This window comes from Vidua macroura, chromosome 16 (assembly GCF_024509145.1).
Source record: "Vidua macroura isolate BioBank_ID:100142 chromosome 16, ASM2450914v1, whole genome shotgun sequence".
NCBI classification, from domain to species: Eukaryota; Metazoa; Chordata; class Aves; order Passeriformes; family Viduidae; genus Vidua; species Vidua macroura.
This window is the reverse complement of record NC_071586.1, coordinates 511,994-526,815: the sequence shown is the minus strand read 5'-3', so window position 1 is coordinate 526,815 and position 14,822 is coordinate 511,994. Positions and strand designations below refer to the sequence as shown.

The 14,822-nt window shown below is 41.6% G+C and overlaps 1 protein-coding gene across 3 annotated transcripts in view; it reads left to right on the top strand.

Annotated features, from left to right (window-relative positions):
- Window positions 1–13,130, top strand: part of CRAMP1 (cramped chromatin regulator homolog 1) — a 47,252-nt gene extending 34,122 nt beyond the window's left edge. For all 3 annotated transcript variants that reach the window (XM_053991851.1, XM_053991852.1, XM_053991850.1), the window contains 10 exons: window positions 1,388–1,569; window positions 2,235–2,309; window positions 3,614–3,695; window positions 4,388–4,492; window positions 5,141–5,319; window positions 5,859–5,927; window positions 7,265–7,499; window positions 7,817–7,981; window positions 8,625–8,770; window positions 11,049–13,130. In XM_053991851.1, the coding sequence (XP_053847826.1) occupies window positions 1,388–1,569; window positions 2,235–2,309; window positions 3,614–3,695; window positions 4,388–4,492; window positions 5,141–5,319; window positions 5,859–5,927; window positions 7,265–7,499; window positions 7,817–7,981; window positions 8,625–8,770; window positions 11,049–11,213 (1,403 nt within the window). In that variant the 3' untranslated portion in view covers window positions 11,214–13,130. The remainder of the gene's footprint in view (window positions 1–1,387; window positions 1,570–2,234; window positions 2,310–3,613; window positions 3,696–4,387; window positions 4,493–5,140; window positions 5,320–5,858; window positions 5,928–7,264; window positions 7,500–7,816; window positions 7,982–8,624; window positions 8,771–11,048) is intronic.
- Window positions 13,131–14,822: the final 1,692 nt, after the last annotated feature.

Below are 14,822 nucleotides of genomic sequence, written 5' to 3'. Positions count from 1 at the left end.
CAAGAGAATATCAGCTTACAAAACAGGCAAGTAGATGCCCAGTGTAAAATCTGTTGATAAATATTTACTGAAAATTTTCTGTGCCATCCTGCCACTATAGGTTTAAATTAAATATTAGGAAGAAATATTACCTGTGGAATTCATATTAGGAAGAAATATACCTGTGAGGGTGGTGAGGCCCTGGCACAATTGCCTAGAGAAGTTGTGTCCATCCCTGGGTACCAGGCAGTGTTCAAGGCTGGGTTAGATGGGGCTTGGAGCAACCTGAGATAGTGAAAGTGTCCCTGCCCATGGCAAGGGGTGGAACGAGATGAGCTTCAAGGTCCCTTCCAAACCAAACCAGTTGTGTGATTTTATGATTGTAAGATAGAGAATGATTATGAATTGCCTTTTCTTTAATAGGGGGTATAGCTGCTGTAACCTGTGAGCCCCAGCCATACAGGCCAAGAATTTCAGTTCTGTGCTTCAGCCCAGTTGCATTTGCCGCCAAATGTTTATGACTTCAGGGAAGTTTGTGACAGTGTTGGGGTTACTGGGACCAGTTGTTATTCTTAGGCAGTCCTTTTTACACCCCTGCTCTGAGAAGCAGTGAACCCAGGAGCAGGTTAATTGGGTTAACTGGTGCTGTAAAGCACCTGTGTGGATCTTGGCTACCTCAGAATGACAGGCTAACAATGCTGGCTTTCATCCAAGCTGGCTGTGTGCAGAGGAAAATCCTAACACATTTTTTTTTAACTTAAACATAAATTGGGAAGTTTTACTCAGACAAGTTACCATTATTTCACTATGCCAAATGTATTTGAAGACAGTCCATCGTTGGGAAGGTCTTCTGGTAAATTAATCTCCATTCCATCACCAGATTGATTTTATTGGAATTGCACTTCAAATTACTATAGGGAAAGAAGGGGTGGGGAGTGTAAATAAATCATAAACACTGTAAAATGCCTCTGTGCTTGTATTATCTTCCCCTACATAAGAAATTGTAGATATAGTTTGTTTACTGGGAATGGCCCTCAGGTATGCCTACAAGATGAACAGATAAACTGATTATCACTGTCTGTGTGGGGCTGAAAATAGGGCTTCAATTCTAGTTTCTTAAGTAGTGTAAAATTACATTTAATCCCATACTTCCAAGAATTTCAAAGCAAGTGAATATTAGTGGTATTCATAGCATGTACATACTGTCAGTTTGCAGGTGGGACAAGGGAAATATGGAGAGATTCCTGCTTTTGGAAACAGCTGGTGACAAAGCCTGAATCCTTAAGTCCCAGCTCTCTATGATCCTTCAGCTACTAAAGAGTTATTTCACTTTTGTTTTCACTTTATTTTCCCTTTATTTCTTTTGTTTTCACTTTATTTCATTTAAATTGCTGTTAAAATCTTCTAGGTTTGAGAAGCCTCCCTAGACCTCTCTTGGTGGCTAGTCCTTCAAGTTCTGGGAGCACAGAGGCTGACAGTGGACTGTTTGCAGTCCCTACAACCCTGCCCCCCAACAGCCGGCATGGGAAACTGTTCCTGCCCAGCAAGGAAGCAGAGCTGACCTTCCGGCAGCATCTGGACACCATCAGTGTAAGTGAGATGACTGAACAGAAAATGCGGTGTGGTGTGCATGAGTCAGCTTCCAGGAGGTATCACAGGGATTCTGAATTCCTCAGAAAGTATGGGCTGTCTTGTGAAGCAGTGCTTCTTATCATGCTTAAGTTTAACATTGTATTAAATGAGATGCGTGAGATTTTGACTATGTAAGTGTGCTTTGAATTGACATTACCTGTTCAGGTAATTCAGGTAATTCAAATCTGAATACCATCACACATCTGATGACACTTATTTGCTGTCTAATTAAGTTTCTCCAGCAAATATATGTGCCAGATTTGGCAAAAACTTACTCCCCTTCTGATGTGTAGCTAATTTTATCACAGCCTCATTGCTGTATATAAGTCAAATTCTAATTTTTATGTATACAGTCTCACTAAGAATTTTGTAGGAAGCTGAAGTAGTTGGTAATGAAATGGCTTTTTTAGGATAAAGCTTTATCTCCATAAAAAAAGAAGAAAAAATACATTCTAGGTGGAAAATATTCTGACTCTAGCAGGAAGGATATTGTGCTATCTGAAACAAAACATAGTATTTTAGTTAACTCTAATTAATCTTTATTGAAAATAAGAATTTGGGGGATGTAATTTATTCTGTGTCTGGAGGCTTAAAATAATTGTGTTTCATTTCCTGTTGTCCAGATGCAGTCGGACTTCTTCCTTCCAAAGCCCAGGAAGTTACGGAACAGGCACTTACGGAAGCCACTGGTAGTACAGGTCAGAGCAATGTGCAGATGCCTGTTTTGTTCCCTGAGTATCAGTAAGGCTGTAGTAATTTGCACATTAAAAAAAAAAAACAAAAAACAAAAAAAAAAAAAAAAAAAAAACAAAAAAAAAAAAAAAAACAAAACAAAAAAAAAAAAAAAAAAAAAAACCAAAAAAAAAAACCACAAAACTGAATTTCCCTCATCCATCCACTGGAAATACAAAGCTGAAATTATGAAGGAACACTTCAGTCTCTAGTGTAACTAGCCATGTTACGTTCCCTGTATGAAGAATATCAACAACAGCAGAAGTCCTGTGCCTAAGGTAGTTTGGAGAAATCAAAAAGCCTCTGGAAGACGCTTCTGAAACCTGGAAGCAGGTTCTGCTACCTTGGCCTTCTGGCACTGAGGCATAGGCAGTGTTGTCCCTGTGCTGTCCTGTGCTGGCAGTGTTGGAGCTGGCAGCCCTCTTAACAACACAGATCTTTTAACACACAAATCTTCCATTATATCCTTTTCCTGCTTCCTGCTCAGTAGTGGATGTTAAACTGTGGTGGATATAAGCCTCTGTAGTGAAATAAGCCATAAAACACTTTGAAAGAACAATGATTCCTGGGAAAAAATGGGGCTTGGAAAAAGATATATGGAAGGAATGTCCCAGTTGTTGTGGTGCTTTGGTGACAGACAGGTCTTACCCTCCTTTACACTGCTCTGATAACCCTGGGAAAAGGCACATGTGACTGGGACAAATAGTAACCTACTGGGGAAAACAAAAGTTCACAAGTGTCACTATACCATTTTTTCTCTTCTGTTTTGTATAAGAGTAGGGGATGCAGAAATTACCCCTGGACTATTTTTGATCCTGAGATCATCAGATCTGGGCAATTCCATGTGTTTTAAGAGCTCCCAAGTACACACAGCTGTCTCACTCATATACCCTTGCTGAATTTTAAGGGCAGATCAGTTTGTACACAGACTAGGTACCATGCTTAAGATCACTGCTGTAATTCTGAGAGAGATGTGAAAATCACTGCAAGTATAATCAGAGAGGATTATAGTTCTAATCAGCATTTCTCTGAGAATTTTCCATGTGGAGATACTTTATTTTAATAATTCACAGAGAAAACACATCATTCCTTTCTGTAGCTTTTTTCTCAAGGGCACACTGATCACATTGTTGTGTCTCGTGCATGATAGTAATGCCACAGAAATACTCTGCTATTCTGGAAGGTCTCACGAACTCCTGCAACTTATACAATGAGTGTTAACCTCTGTCTGTGTTTAAATCTACCCTGGTTTATTGTTTCTCTCACATAGAGAACACTGCTCCCCAGACCATCTGGAAATCCATCCCAGCATGTCTGTTCCTTTTCTATCTTGTCCAACTCATCCATTACAGGTGAGTCTAGCACTTCTACAAACTGAAAAGTGTCCCTTAAAACTGTATGAAGAAGTAATTTCTAAAAAGAAGAAAATACTCTTTCAAAATGACAGTGTCACCAGCCTGCAGGATGATGGAATTGCTCTCCTGGATCATTGTGAAGCAAGTTGTGCTTTTGATAAATTTTTTTTCTTCAATTTCCCAAGATTTCTGAAATCACAGAAGAGCAAGGAGTTCTCAACAGGGAGACGAAATTTGGAATAAAATACTTAGATAGGAATTTTTGTTCCGTAGGGTATAATAATTTGTCTAGATTTTATATTGGACTTTGCCTAGTACCTGGGATACTGTCTAAATTTTATACAGCATAAGCAATGCACTGCCCGTATGTCCTTTTCTGCTGGTACACTCTTGAGTACAGTGGTAGTACAGGTGATCCCCCATGAAAACCAGCATGAGACCTGAAGGGTTGTCTTCACTGATAGTATGAGAGCAGCTCCAATAGCACAGCAGCACTTGCTGTTGCGTGTCTGTGGCAAAACACTGGTTAGCTCACATCACTACTTTAGCTCTATTCCATCATGTCCACTACTTGCATTCATGCAGCTTGCTGCTGTTTGGAATTTATTTGCTTCCATTCAATTGTGTTGTGTTCTGCTTTAAAGGTGTTAGATTTCATTTGCGTGAAAGGTATTAATGCTTCCCCCCAGGGAGAGGTTCATTTCGGCCAATCCAGTCCTCACTGACTAAAGCTGCTGTTTCTCGTCCAATTGTGCCCAAAGTTCTTCCAACACAGGCCACCAACCATCTGTCTAGTAAGTCATTCTGAATTCTGCAATAAAAGCCATGCTGGTGTCCTCCAGGCAGGTACTGTCTCGCAGTAGAGAGTGGGTTCCATAATTAGAACAATTAATGAGGTGAAAACAGTGACTGCATCTATGTTTTACCTAGAAGATTCTTTTGAGATAAGAAGACATTCAGATGTTTGAAGTGGATTTTAAAAGGTCTGGGTGAGGTTGACCCTTACAACAACTTACAATTTTTACACAGAGTCTGCATGGCTGCCAGAGGCAAGATAACAAAATAAGGCTGTATTGTTTCTAGACCTCCTCTAGTAACCCATAGGAAATTTCTGGAAATTGCATAATGAAATACTTACCAATTTGGAGGACAAAAAAGAAAAGAAAAGAATGGGAAGAGAACTGGGATGTTTCTCAGCTATTTTGATATACCTAGTAAGAGGTTGGAACAGGGCAGAAAAGTTAAACATTTTAGCTAAAAGCAGCATTACCCTTGGTGCAGAGAAGCAGCTGACCCAGATGATCAGATCATTACCATTGCTGCTTTTTTACATAGGCTGAGTTTTGACTCTGGGTAAGTTTGAAAAAATCATCTTTTAGAGAATCATAACAAAGTGAAGAAGAAGCTTGTAATATATTTTTTGGTGTTTTGTTTCACCCAAGGTGCTATTGACTTGGCAGCTAAAAGTGCTGGCATTATCCCTGGTAGTCCCATGCCTGTCCTGGATGCAGATGGCTTGCCAGGTGTGTCTCCATTGTCACCGGATGCAGTGCCCCCAGTAGTGACAGGGCAGGAGCCAGCAGCAGCACATCAGAACGGAGGCTCCATCAGCACTGTGGAGGTCAGAGGCTCTTGAATAAGCTTTTTTTCAAGTGCTTAACTGTCTTGTTCTTCATCGTATAAAAAAGCTGTATTATTATGACTCCTCAGTGAGCTTTCTCCTGGGGCTTGCTGTTAGACACTGCTGTCATGGCAGACCCAGTCTGTGTTGTGTACTGTGTATTTGGGGTTGAGGGATCAAAGCATCATCTCATTGAATGAATTTCCATCCTGTGAAATAGTTTGCAGCTGGTAGAGCATTGAACTTGGCCATCCAGAAATCTGGCTTGAAAAGAAGGGATGGCATTTCAGAAATTCAGTAGGGAATCTGGGGCAAAAAATAGACTTTTTGGGATTGTATTTGGAATGGAAACTAATTTCTCCTTGCTTTTTCTTTCATTGAGACCCAGACATGTGTTAGTCCATGTCATGTTCTCAGTTCCAAATGTCTGGACAATTTGGAAAGACATGAGATGTATGAAGAGCACAGATAAATGGTGATAGGCCTTTATCTCTTCCCTCCCCAGCTGGTCACTCACATGGCTTCTGTTGTGCTTGCAGGGCTCAGGCCCAGGGTGCCGGGTGCCATACATCAGCCTGCCAACCCGGCCCGAGCAGGATGGCTTCCAGGTACAGTGTGCGGAAGGAACAGTGCTCTGGAATGGGTAATGTTCTGTGAAAATACCACTGGTATTGCTAGTTAAAACGCCGTACTCCCAGGTAATTGCGCACCACTGGTACTGCCTGGTGGAAATGAAATCCCTAGCATCTGAAGAGGTTTAAAGAAATTTTGGAAAGCTGCTTAAATATGTGTGTGTGCCATTCCTTAAAATCAAAGTGAAGCTGACAGTTCCTGACCTGTGAGGGACAAAAAAGCTTTACATATCTCTTAATAGAGTGGAGGAGTTTATAATCGCTCTGCTATATCTATGTGTGTATTTTAGACCATCACAAGGAGACATTCCAGCAGTTTGCAGTCCTGCTGCCTCCATGTAGCTAAAGGAGGATTATTAGGACTAAAAGTGTGATTGTAATGTCAGCATCCTGTCCAGAGATTCACTGTTTATTGTGCAGGATCCAGTAAGACATAGACAGATACTTAAAGAGAAACTGTGATGGCTCTTGATGAGGCTCAGCAGGATGAGTGTTGTCATCCTGTCCCCAGACTCTTTCTCCGGTGGGATCCAGGACCTGGTGCTGGATTTTTAGGCCTCAGAATACAGGCTCTTCTTTTCTTCAGTGGAAGCACTTTCCATGCTCCCTGTGATGCCTGCATGTGAAAAAAAAAATAGTTTGATTGGAGAGCATAAAGGAGATGAAGATTTTTTTATGGGACAGATGTTAGGACATGAACCTATGAGGCATTTATTGTGGTAATGGGGCCTTGGGTTCTGGTTCTTCCTCTTAGGACAGCTGTGTATACACTACATCAAAAAAAAAAGTTACAGTTTTACAATGAGGTACTGATAATGAGACTCCTTAAAGATCAGTTGAATTTTGGGAAATCCTGCTGTAAAAAGTGAATAAATGTGAGTTATCAGTTTAAAATATGTGTATTCTCTTCCAGAAGTTAAAGGGGTTTTTACCTATACAAAGGCAAATTAATAAATATCTATTGGGAGCTATCTTTTAGATATTTCAAAATTAGGTTAATTTTAAGACTATGCTTTTTCTGTTATGTAGGCTGTTTTAAATATTCTTTGGAATGTTACAGACTCATATTTTTTCAGATTATTTGGCAGGATATGGGCTGAAGCATATTTGTTTATGCTTACAGGTACTTTTCATTAAAATAATACAGATTTATTATATAAATAGTATATTCCTCTAATTTAGGCATATTATCTATTGGATTTTTTATGTTAGAAGTCTGGTTTTAATATGATACTCAAAAGCCAAAATGTTGCTTTTTAGTTTTCTGAGTTTTTAATAAATTTATGAAAACTTAATTTTGTTTCTTGTGACAGGGTACATCAGTCCTTTCTCTACCAGAACTGGCCAAGACTTCTCTCCAGAATGGTCTGTCCACCCCTCCACTTCCCTCATCAGAAACTTCCAGTACTCGGCTCTCTCCTCCGAATGTTTCTGCTCTCTTGGATATTTCTCTGCCTGGACCACCTGAAGATGTGCTTTCCCAAGGCGAACCTGCCACTCAGATCAGTGATTCCATCATTGAAATAGCCATTAGCTCTGGCCAATACAGTAAGTCTAAGACTAGCTACAAGTCTGCCTATCAACTTTAAAAAAATCCCTGACATCTTACATAGCAGCAGAAACTTTTCCAGGATGCAGTTCTTGGGTTATGAGGTTTTTGTGGGTTTGTTTTTTGTTTGTTTGTTTGTTTCCAAATATCTGTTGCAAATAAAATTCTGTGCCTGATCTTTATTTTCTAGCAAATATAGGGCAGATGGGTTATTGTTGTTGTTTGGGGTTTTTTTTCTTTCTAAACAAGAATTGTTGCAGTGTCCTATAACTTTACCATATCGACTGAATTTGTAATCCTCGACATTGGCTTACAGATGAAGGTGTTTCTCTCTCTCCTGCAAAGCTGAATGGCAGTGACAGCTCCAAAAGTCTTCCGTCCCCATCCAGTAGTCCTCAGCAGAACTGGATTGCGTCTCCCACCCATGATCCCCAGTGGTACCCCAATGACTCCACAGACTCCTCCCTCAGCAGCTTGTTCTGTAAGTGTCCAGATGCAGAGAAGTGCAACCAAAAAGTGTTTTCCTGTTAACAAAAAAACCCAGCATTGTTTATCAGAAATGAATCCTTTGAAAAACTGTAAACCCAGTAAACCCAAATACTTCTTGCTTTCATTTCCACGGTGTTGCCTTGAGTACATTTTCTCTCTCTTTACAAGTCTGTTCCTGAAAAGATCCTGTTGCTAGATTGGGACCCATAGCTTGGGACAAGTAATTCCTTGGCAGTTCCTTGTAGTCTGTTTGGAGCCTGATTCATCAGTTAGGGTGAGACATTTGGACTGTTTGTGCCAAAATGAACAAATGTCTTTGGCTGTGCTGGTGGAAAAACAGACTTTGTTGTGTGCTTCATAAATACTATCTCAAAGACATGAGGTCACTCACTGGGCTTAGTTGAGGTTTAGTTGTTGAGGTTTTTTTTTTTAATTAATAATTCATGGGGCCAGTGTAATAAGTCTCCTTACTCTTAGCAGTGTGGTGATGGTATTGATGCTGGCAACACATAATTTTTAAAAGATGGAAGAAATGGATATCTGTCCTCCATTTTGAATTTCCTTGCCCTTCTTTTTTATCCTCCCAGTTAAGAACACTCAGTGCAGTGACTTACTGATGTGCCTTTTCTTTGTAGCAAGTTTCATCTCCCCAGAGAAGGGACGAAAAATGTTACCAACTCCAGCTGGGAACACCAGTGGCACCTCCTTACTGGGACCCAGCCTGCTGGATGGAAACTCACGGGACTCCTTTGTGTCGCGGTCCCTGGCAGATGTCGCAGAGGTATGTCAGCAAATTACACTCAGAGTCTGCTTCCTCTTGCAGTGCTGGAAGTTACAGTTACTGGGTACTGTCCCTCAGACCTTCCTGAGATACTTCAAATGCAGAGGTGCTTTGACACCTGCACTTCAGCTCAGTAGACGAGAATTATGGTCATAACAGAAAGATGTAAAATTATCTGAGGGTAATTACCCGACACCAGAGCTGGTGTGAGAAGCTGCTGTGAGCGCCTTCAACCCAGGTTCTTTTTGCTGGGGGAGGTCATATTCACCTGTTGGATACACCTTTGTTCTGACAAAGAAAGATTCTATCATTCTGTTGCATGTGTCCTGCTTTGTAGAGCAAGAACTGAAAGTGCTAAAGATAAGAGCAAGATGAATAGTGATGCAGCTACAATACAGTTGGAAGCCTGGTAGGAAAAAACAAATAGGTCCAGAAGGAAGAAGTAGGACATGGCTAATGCTAAGTTACCTGAGAGGATGGCAGAAGGTTCTGTGCTGCTGAATTACTTGTCTCTGTTGGCAGAGGTATCCCTTTGTTTTGAACTCTTTCGAAGGAGTAGAATGAAATCCAGCACTTTTTAAGGCTGTGACACACCTAAGGACAGTGCTCCCTTTCAGAGGGACAGATGGGAAGAATGAGCTGCAGGAACATTATGTAGCTTAGTAAGGAAACTGCAAAGTCCTGCCCTAGGAAGGGATTAAGGAATAACCCCACAGCAGTATCAGCTGGGGACTGGCTGTCTGGGAAGCAGCTCTGCTGTACCTGGATATGCCTATAGACACGAGCTGAGCATGATCCAGGGCGAATCCAAAGGTGTGGAACCAAAAGTTACCGATGATATCATGAGCTGTTTTCAACAGGCACATGGCCAGGAAATTAAACAAAATTGTTATTAACGTGCTCAACTCTGTAGAGTAGTAGCATCTACCTGCTGTGAGACCATGCCTAGAATATTGTCACCAGTTTTGAACCCCCAATATATAGGAGAGAGAGACTAACCAGAGCAAGTTCATCTGAGGTTTACCAGGAGGATCAGGAGGTGAAGAAAGGGTGATGTCTAGGCTTGTTCAGTCTAGAAAAGGCTTCACAGTGGGAAGGACCCTGCTGCCTGCCGATGCCTACAGCAGGGTCATTGGGAAGATGTAGCAAGCCCTTTACAGAATGGTGATGGGAGGTGGGAGAAACAAGCAAAAGCTGAACTAAGAAAGGTTCTGCTTTATCTATAGAAAAACTTCACTTTGACGATAGGCAGGCAAGGAAACAGATTTCCCAGAGATGTTATGCAGTGACTGTCTTCAGAGCTTTCCAGGGCTCACATCAATAAAGCTCCGAGTGAGCTGGTCTGTCCTTATAGGAGAACCTGCTTTGACCAGGTGGTTGAATTAGAGACCTGTTCAGATCCCTTCCAGTCTTAGTTATCCCACAGTTCAGTTATTAACTCAGTACAACACCACATAACTTGTAATTTCTTGGGGACTTTCCCTTATGATTTGGATAAGGAGGTTCTGTATAGACCATGTAGCTGGGAGCTGCAGCAAGCTCATGCTGATTTAGTGTGACGTTGGCAGCTTCAGACCTGAAACACAGATCCACTTCTGGCATAAATATGAAGATTCTATTTGCTTGGTGGTAATAAGTTGTCAAGGTGTGTTCTAATTAAAGAAATATATTATAGTCTATTTGCATGATTTTGAACTGACATTGCAGCCCTCAGTATTACCAACTCCCTTTAGAAGAAAATGGGGTAAGCCTCCATTATGCACAGGAGAGCAGCTCTTGTGGTAGAGGTAGTATCTTTAGACCTGTGCACCTTAATGCTAAATTGGAGCAGGTAAGACCCATTGAGACTACAGGTAGTTAGGGTTTTTAGAAGCTTCCATTTAATTGTGGATGAGAAGAGCTGTTCTCTAACTCAGGTCAAATGAGATAAAGAGTCTCTTTCATATGAGGAGAGGCTGGGAAGGAAGCTGAGGGAGCAAGACTTTTCTCAGGATTAGAGGCTGCAAGCAAAATTTGAAACACAATAAATTCCACCAGAAGACGAGAGATCTATTTTGAGGTAATCAGGCATGGAAACAGGGTACCCAGAGAGTTTTGGAATGTCTGTGCATGGGGATAATTCAGCACCTACCAAGGTCCAGGGTGGCCTGTTCTAAGCTGACCCTGCTCAAGTGAGATGGTTGGAAAAAATGCTCTCAAGATGTCCCTTCCAACCTCAGTTATTCCATGAAATTGCCACTGACATGTAGCTCATCTCTTCTCTCCTTGTCTCTTCCAGGTGGTGGATTCCCAGCTGGCTTGCATGATGAATGAGAACAGCATAGATTACATATCTCGGTTTAATGACCTTGCCCAGGAACTGTCGATACCTGAGCCCACTCGCAGGGAGATCCTATTTGATGGAGGAAGTGGTGGTCCCCCGACTGGGGATCTGTCACAGTAAGGGAATGACCAGCAGGCTGATACAGACTGTTCAGCTAAGTTGGAGCTTGCAGAGCTGGAACTTATCGAGGGCAGCAGCAGAATCTGAGTTATCCCTGTTCTGTGTGCTTCTTTGTAACAGAGAAGCACTGGTTTCAAAGGTCTCAAGAAGTACTTGCAAGTCCTGGAATGTGCAATATGCTGGCAACACCAGAACATGGAATAACATTACAGGAGATAGTGTGTCCCTGCATCGGTGGTGTAAGATTGCAGGTTTGTGGGACAGTCCTGGACTTGTACTTTGGAATAGCCTAAGCAAGCAGCTCAAGTAGGGATGGGATTGCCACAAGCTCCTGTTTATGAATTATTGTTTGTGTAGTGATCAAAATGCCATGCTTTTGGATCCCCATGAAAGTTGTGGAAGATGAAGTGTAGGTGTGGGTAGGGGAACTATTGTGTATCTTGACATGTCCTAGTTGGCAGTCTTCTTACCATTCAGTCAAACTGAAGTTCTTGCACTCTGTCCAGGACACTGCCACTCCTTCATGCTGTGTTCTTACAGACTACTCTGTTCCTTTGTCTCTTTGACCATTCCAGCGGCGCTCACACCTGCTTGCTTGTTTGGTAGGGGAGCTCTGATCCGCCCTCCTCCCATGCTGCTTGGATCCCCTACTTTTAAACCCCATCACATCACAATCATCATCACCCTGACTGCACTCATATTCTTAACCTTTGAGGTTCTTCAGCACATTGCACAGTTCACTCTGTGAGTGGGAGAGTGCTTTATTGCTCTCCCTGAAGAACAGTTGCTTTTTAGGTCTAGAAACATGGCAAAAGAGCGTACACTAGGAAAACTGTGTCATAATTAGTCTTGGCTTTGCTGGAAACATAAATATTGTCATCGTCACAAAACCTCAGGATTTACCTGGGAGAGGAAATAGGAAAGAATATTGTAATGTGTAGGAACAAATACTAGGTTAACACTAAAGCAGTTGAGATTGGTTTTATGTTATGAAGAGAAGTCTCAAGTCCTAGCTTAATCCCTTAGTCCTTCCCTACTTCCTCTTTCTTCTGTGAGCTCCAGATGCTCTGTAGTACCTCACCATCATTCTTCATTACAGTCACTCCCAGGCATGAGTGGGTCTGGCACTCCCTCTCTGAAATTTCTGTGCATTTAATGTTGTGTTTTCCTCTAGGAAAAACCCAGATACTGATTCCAGTGGCTTCAACAGGATAGCAAATTAATAGTTAATCCATAGTTAATTTCTGGAGAGCTGGTTGTCCATCAATTCTAGCTTTATAACTCAGGCGACTTTTCTTCCCTTTCCTTTCTTCTTTCCTTTCCTGTCCTGTTGTGCCCCTTTTGTAAGCACTTGTCCTTTTCTCCGGTTAGAGGATGTTCCTTGGCTGGTATGAGTAGCTCTAAACTTTTCCAAGGGGCTGTTCCTATATACATCTCAACTTTGTATTAATAATGAATAAAGAAACCTTCTCCATCCCATAGGCTGTTATCATGGGTTCATTTCCCAACTTGCACTATACTTGGTGGATGTAGTTTTGCCTGCCTTTAGCTACTTGTAGGAGGCATTTCTTTGACTGGGAGTCTATTGTACCTTGCTCACAATGCACTGACACTGTTTGCTGTTTGCCCAGTTCCTACACTCTGCTTTAGGCTGATGATTTTTAGCCTCTAGGGAGTTGGCCTTGTGTTTTCTGTATTAGGAGAAAATTGAACAAGTTTTCTGATGCACACAGAGCCTAGTTTGAGAATTCTGACAGAATTGTCAGGAAATCACATAAATCTGGAGTAGGAAAAGTTGAAGGCTATCACAGAAATGAATGCTGGGGCCTGTTTTGTTCTGAGCATTCCCCCTTGGTATGGAGAAGACACCTGTTAATCTCAAGAGTCATGCCCACTAAAACTTTTCAGTTTTACTTATATTTAGCTGTATTTTGGTTTGGACTTTCCCAGGTTGTTCCCTCTTGCTTTTGGGTTCCTCCATTACTAATGCTGATTATTCTATATGCTGTGTCTCCAGAAGTCCTTCAGGTTTGCAGGACAAAAGTAGAAGGCACCTACTATGGCTGTGGATTACAGAATGTGCAGGAGGAAATGTGTTACAGTCTAATCAAGTACTGTCTAAAAAGAAATCTGAACTCTCATTCTTAAACTTCTAAATATTGTAAGCGTAAGGTGAGGGTCTCCAGTGTATTTGTAACTTGCCAAACTTTTCAACTTCCCTACTGATGCTGGTAACGCAGTGGATGTGTCACTGGGTTTGGCTCTGAAGTTGCCTAGAATAAAGGCCAGTGTTGCTGTACCTGCCGTAGGAGTGGAGAGCAGAGCACTTCATCCTGATCCATGAAGGCTTTTTGCCTCTGATATGGGGAGCTGTCAGCTGCCTTGCCTCGGCCTACCCAGGGGGAAGGATCCAACTGCAGAATGAAGGCAGCACAAGTGGCTATTTTTGATGATGCCATGACATCAGAAAACTTCTAATACCCTGAACCTTTGCAAGTGGGCTTGAACCACCAGTAATAACAGAGTATAAATTACAGAAATCGCTCAGCACTCAGAATGTTGGGGTTAGAAATGTGCTTGGCGTCAGCCCCTTAAAAGTTGGCATTATGAAGCAGAATTTGATTTCAGAAATATAATGTATTGGAAACTGCTTTTTAAGAATAAAGCCCTTTGAGGAAAAGGGAAGAACTTAAGATTAATTAAGATCATTGTGGTAATTCTGAATTGATGCAGTATTTGTTACCCTTACTATGTGAATGGCCATTTAAACACATCTCTGATTGGACCAGCTCTAGATTTTAGGTGAATGTGCTTTACAACAGTAGTCATCATCAGTTTGTGCCTGAGACTGCTAAGGAGGTGGTGTATACACACACACACACACACATATGCACGTGTACGTGTGTGTGCGCAGATGGCGGGGGGGTGGTAATAGTCAAAACTTCTTCAATTTTAATTATTTCAGCTTCCCCAACAACAGTAACAAAATCTATATGAGGGAGAATGTCAGGCTAAGCAGACATCCAAGCAAGTGACACTGAAATGCACACAGTATCATTTCTGAGGTAGAAGTGACTTCATAAGGTTAGTACCTTCCTGGGGCAATATGAGGTGTTGGAGAGGACTAAGGGATGCTAACAGTCTCCAGGTCTAGGATTAACTGCTCTATGTTTTTCCCTCTCAGTGACCATAAGGCAGTTCTGAGTAGCTGACAGTGTAAATGGCAGAAGATTCAGTATCTCATCACCATGGGCTGGGTGCAGAGCAGTACCATAGGCCAAGGTTGGATCCACCCAGGTGTGTGTGCACACACTGACAGAGATCTGTACAAGGTGTTGCATCCTGATCACTCACACAATCCATTTTATCCTGCATCCCTAAATCTACTAAGTATAGGAATAGTAATTGTTTTTCATACAGCATTGTTAAGCCTTTTTTTGACACCCTCTATATTTCTAAATTGAATTAAATGACTTGATTCAAATCTAACCTATAAAGGCATCTCATTTACTGACAGCAGATCCCAGAGGGGAAATTCAGTTGCATTTTGTTTTCTACACTCAGACTTCAGATGCATTTATAAGGAAAGTACTGCACTTTTTTAAAACT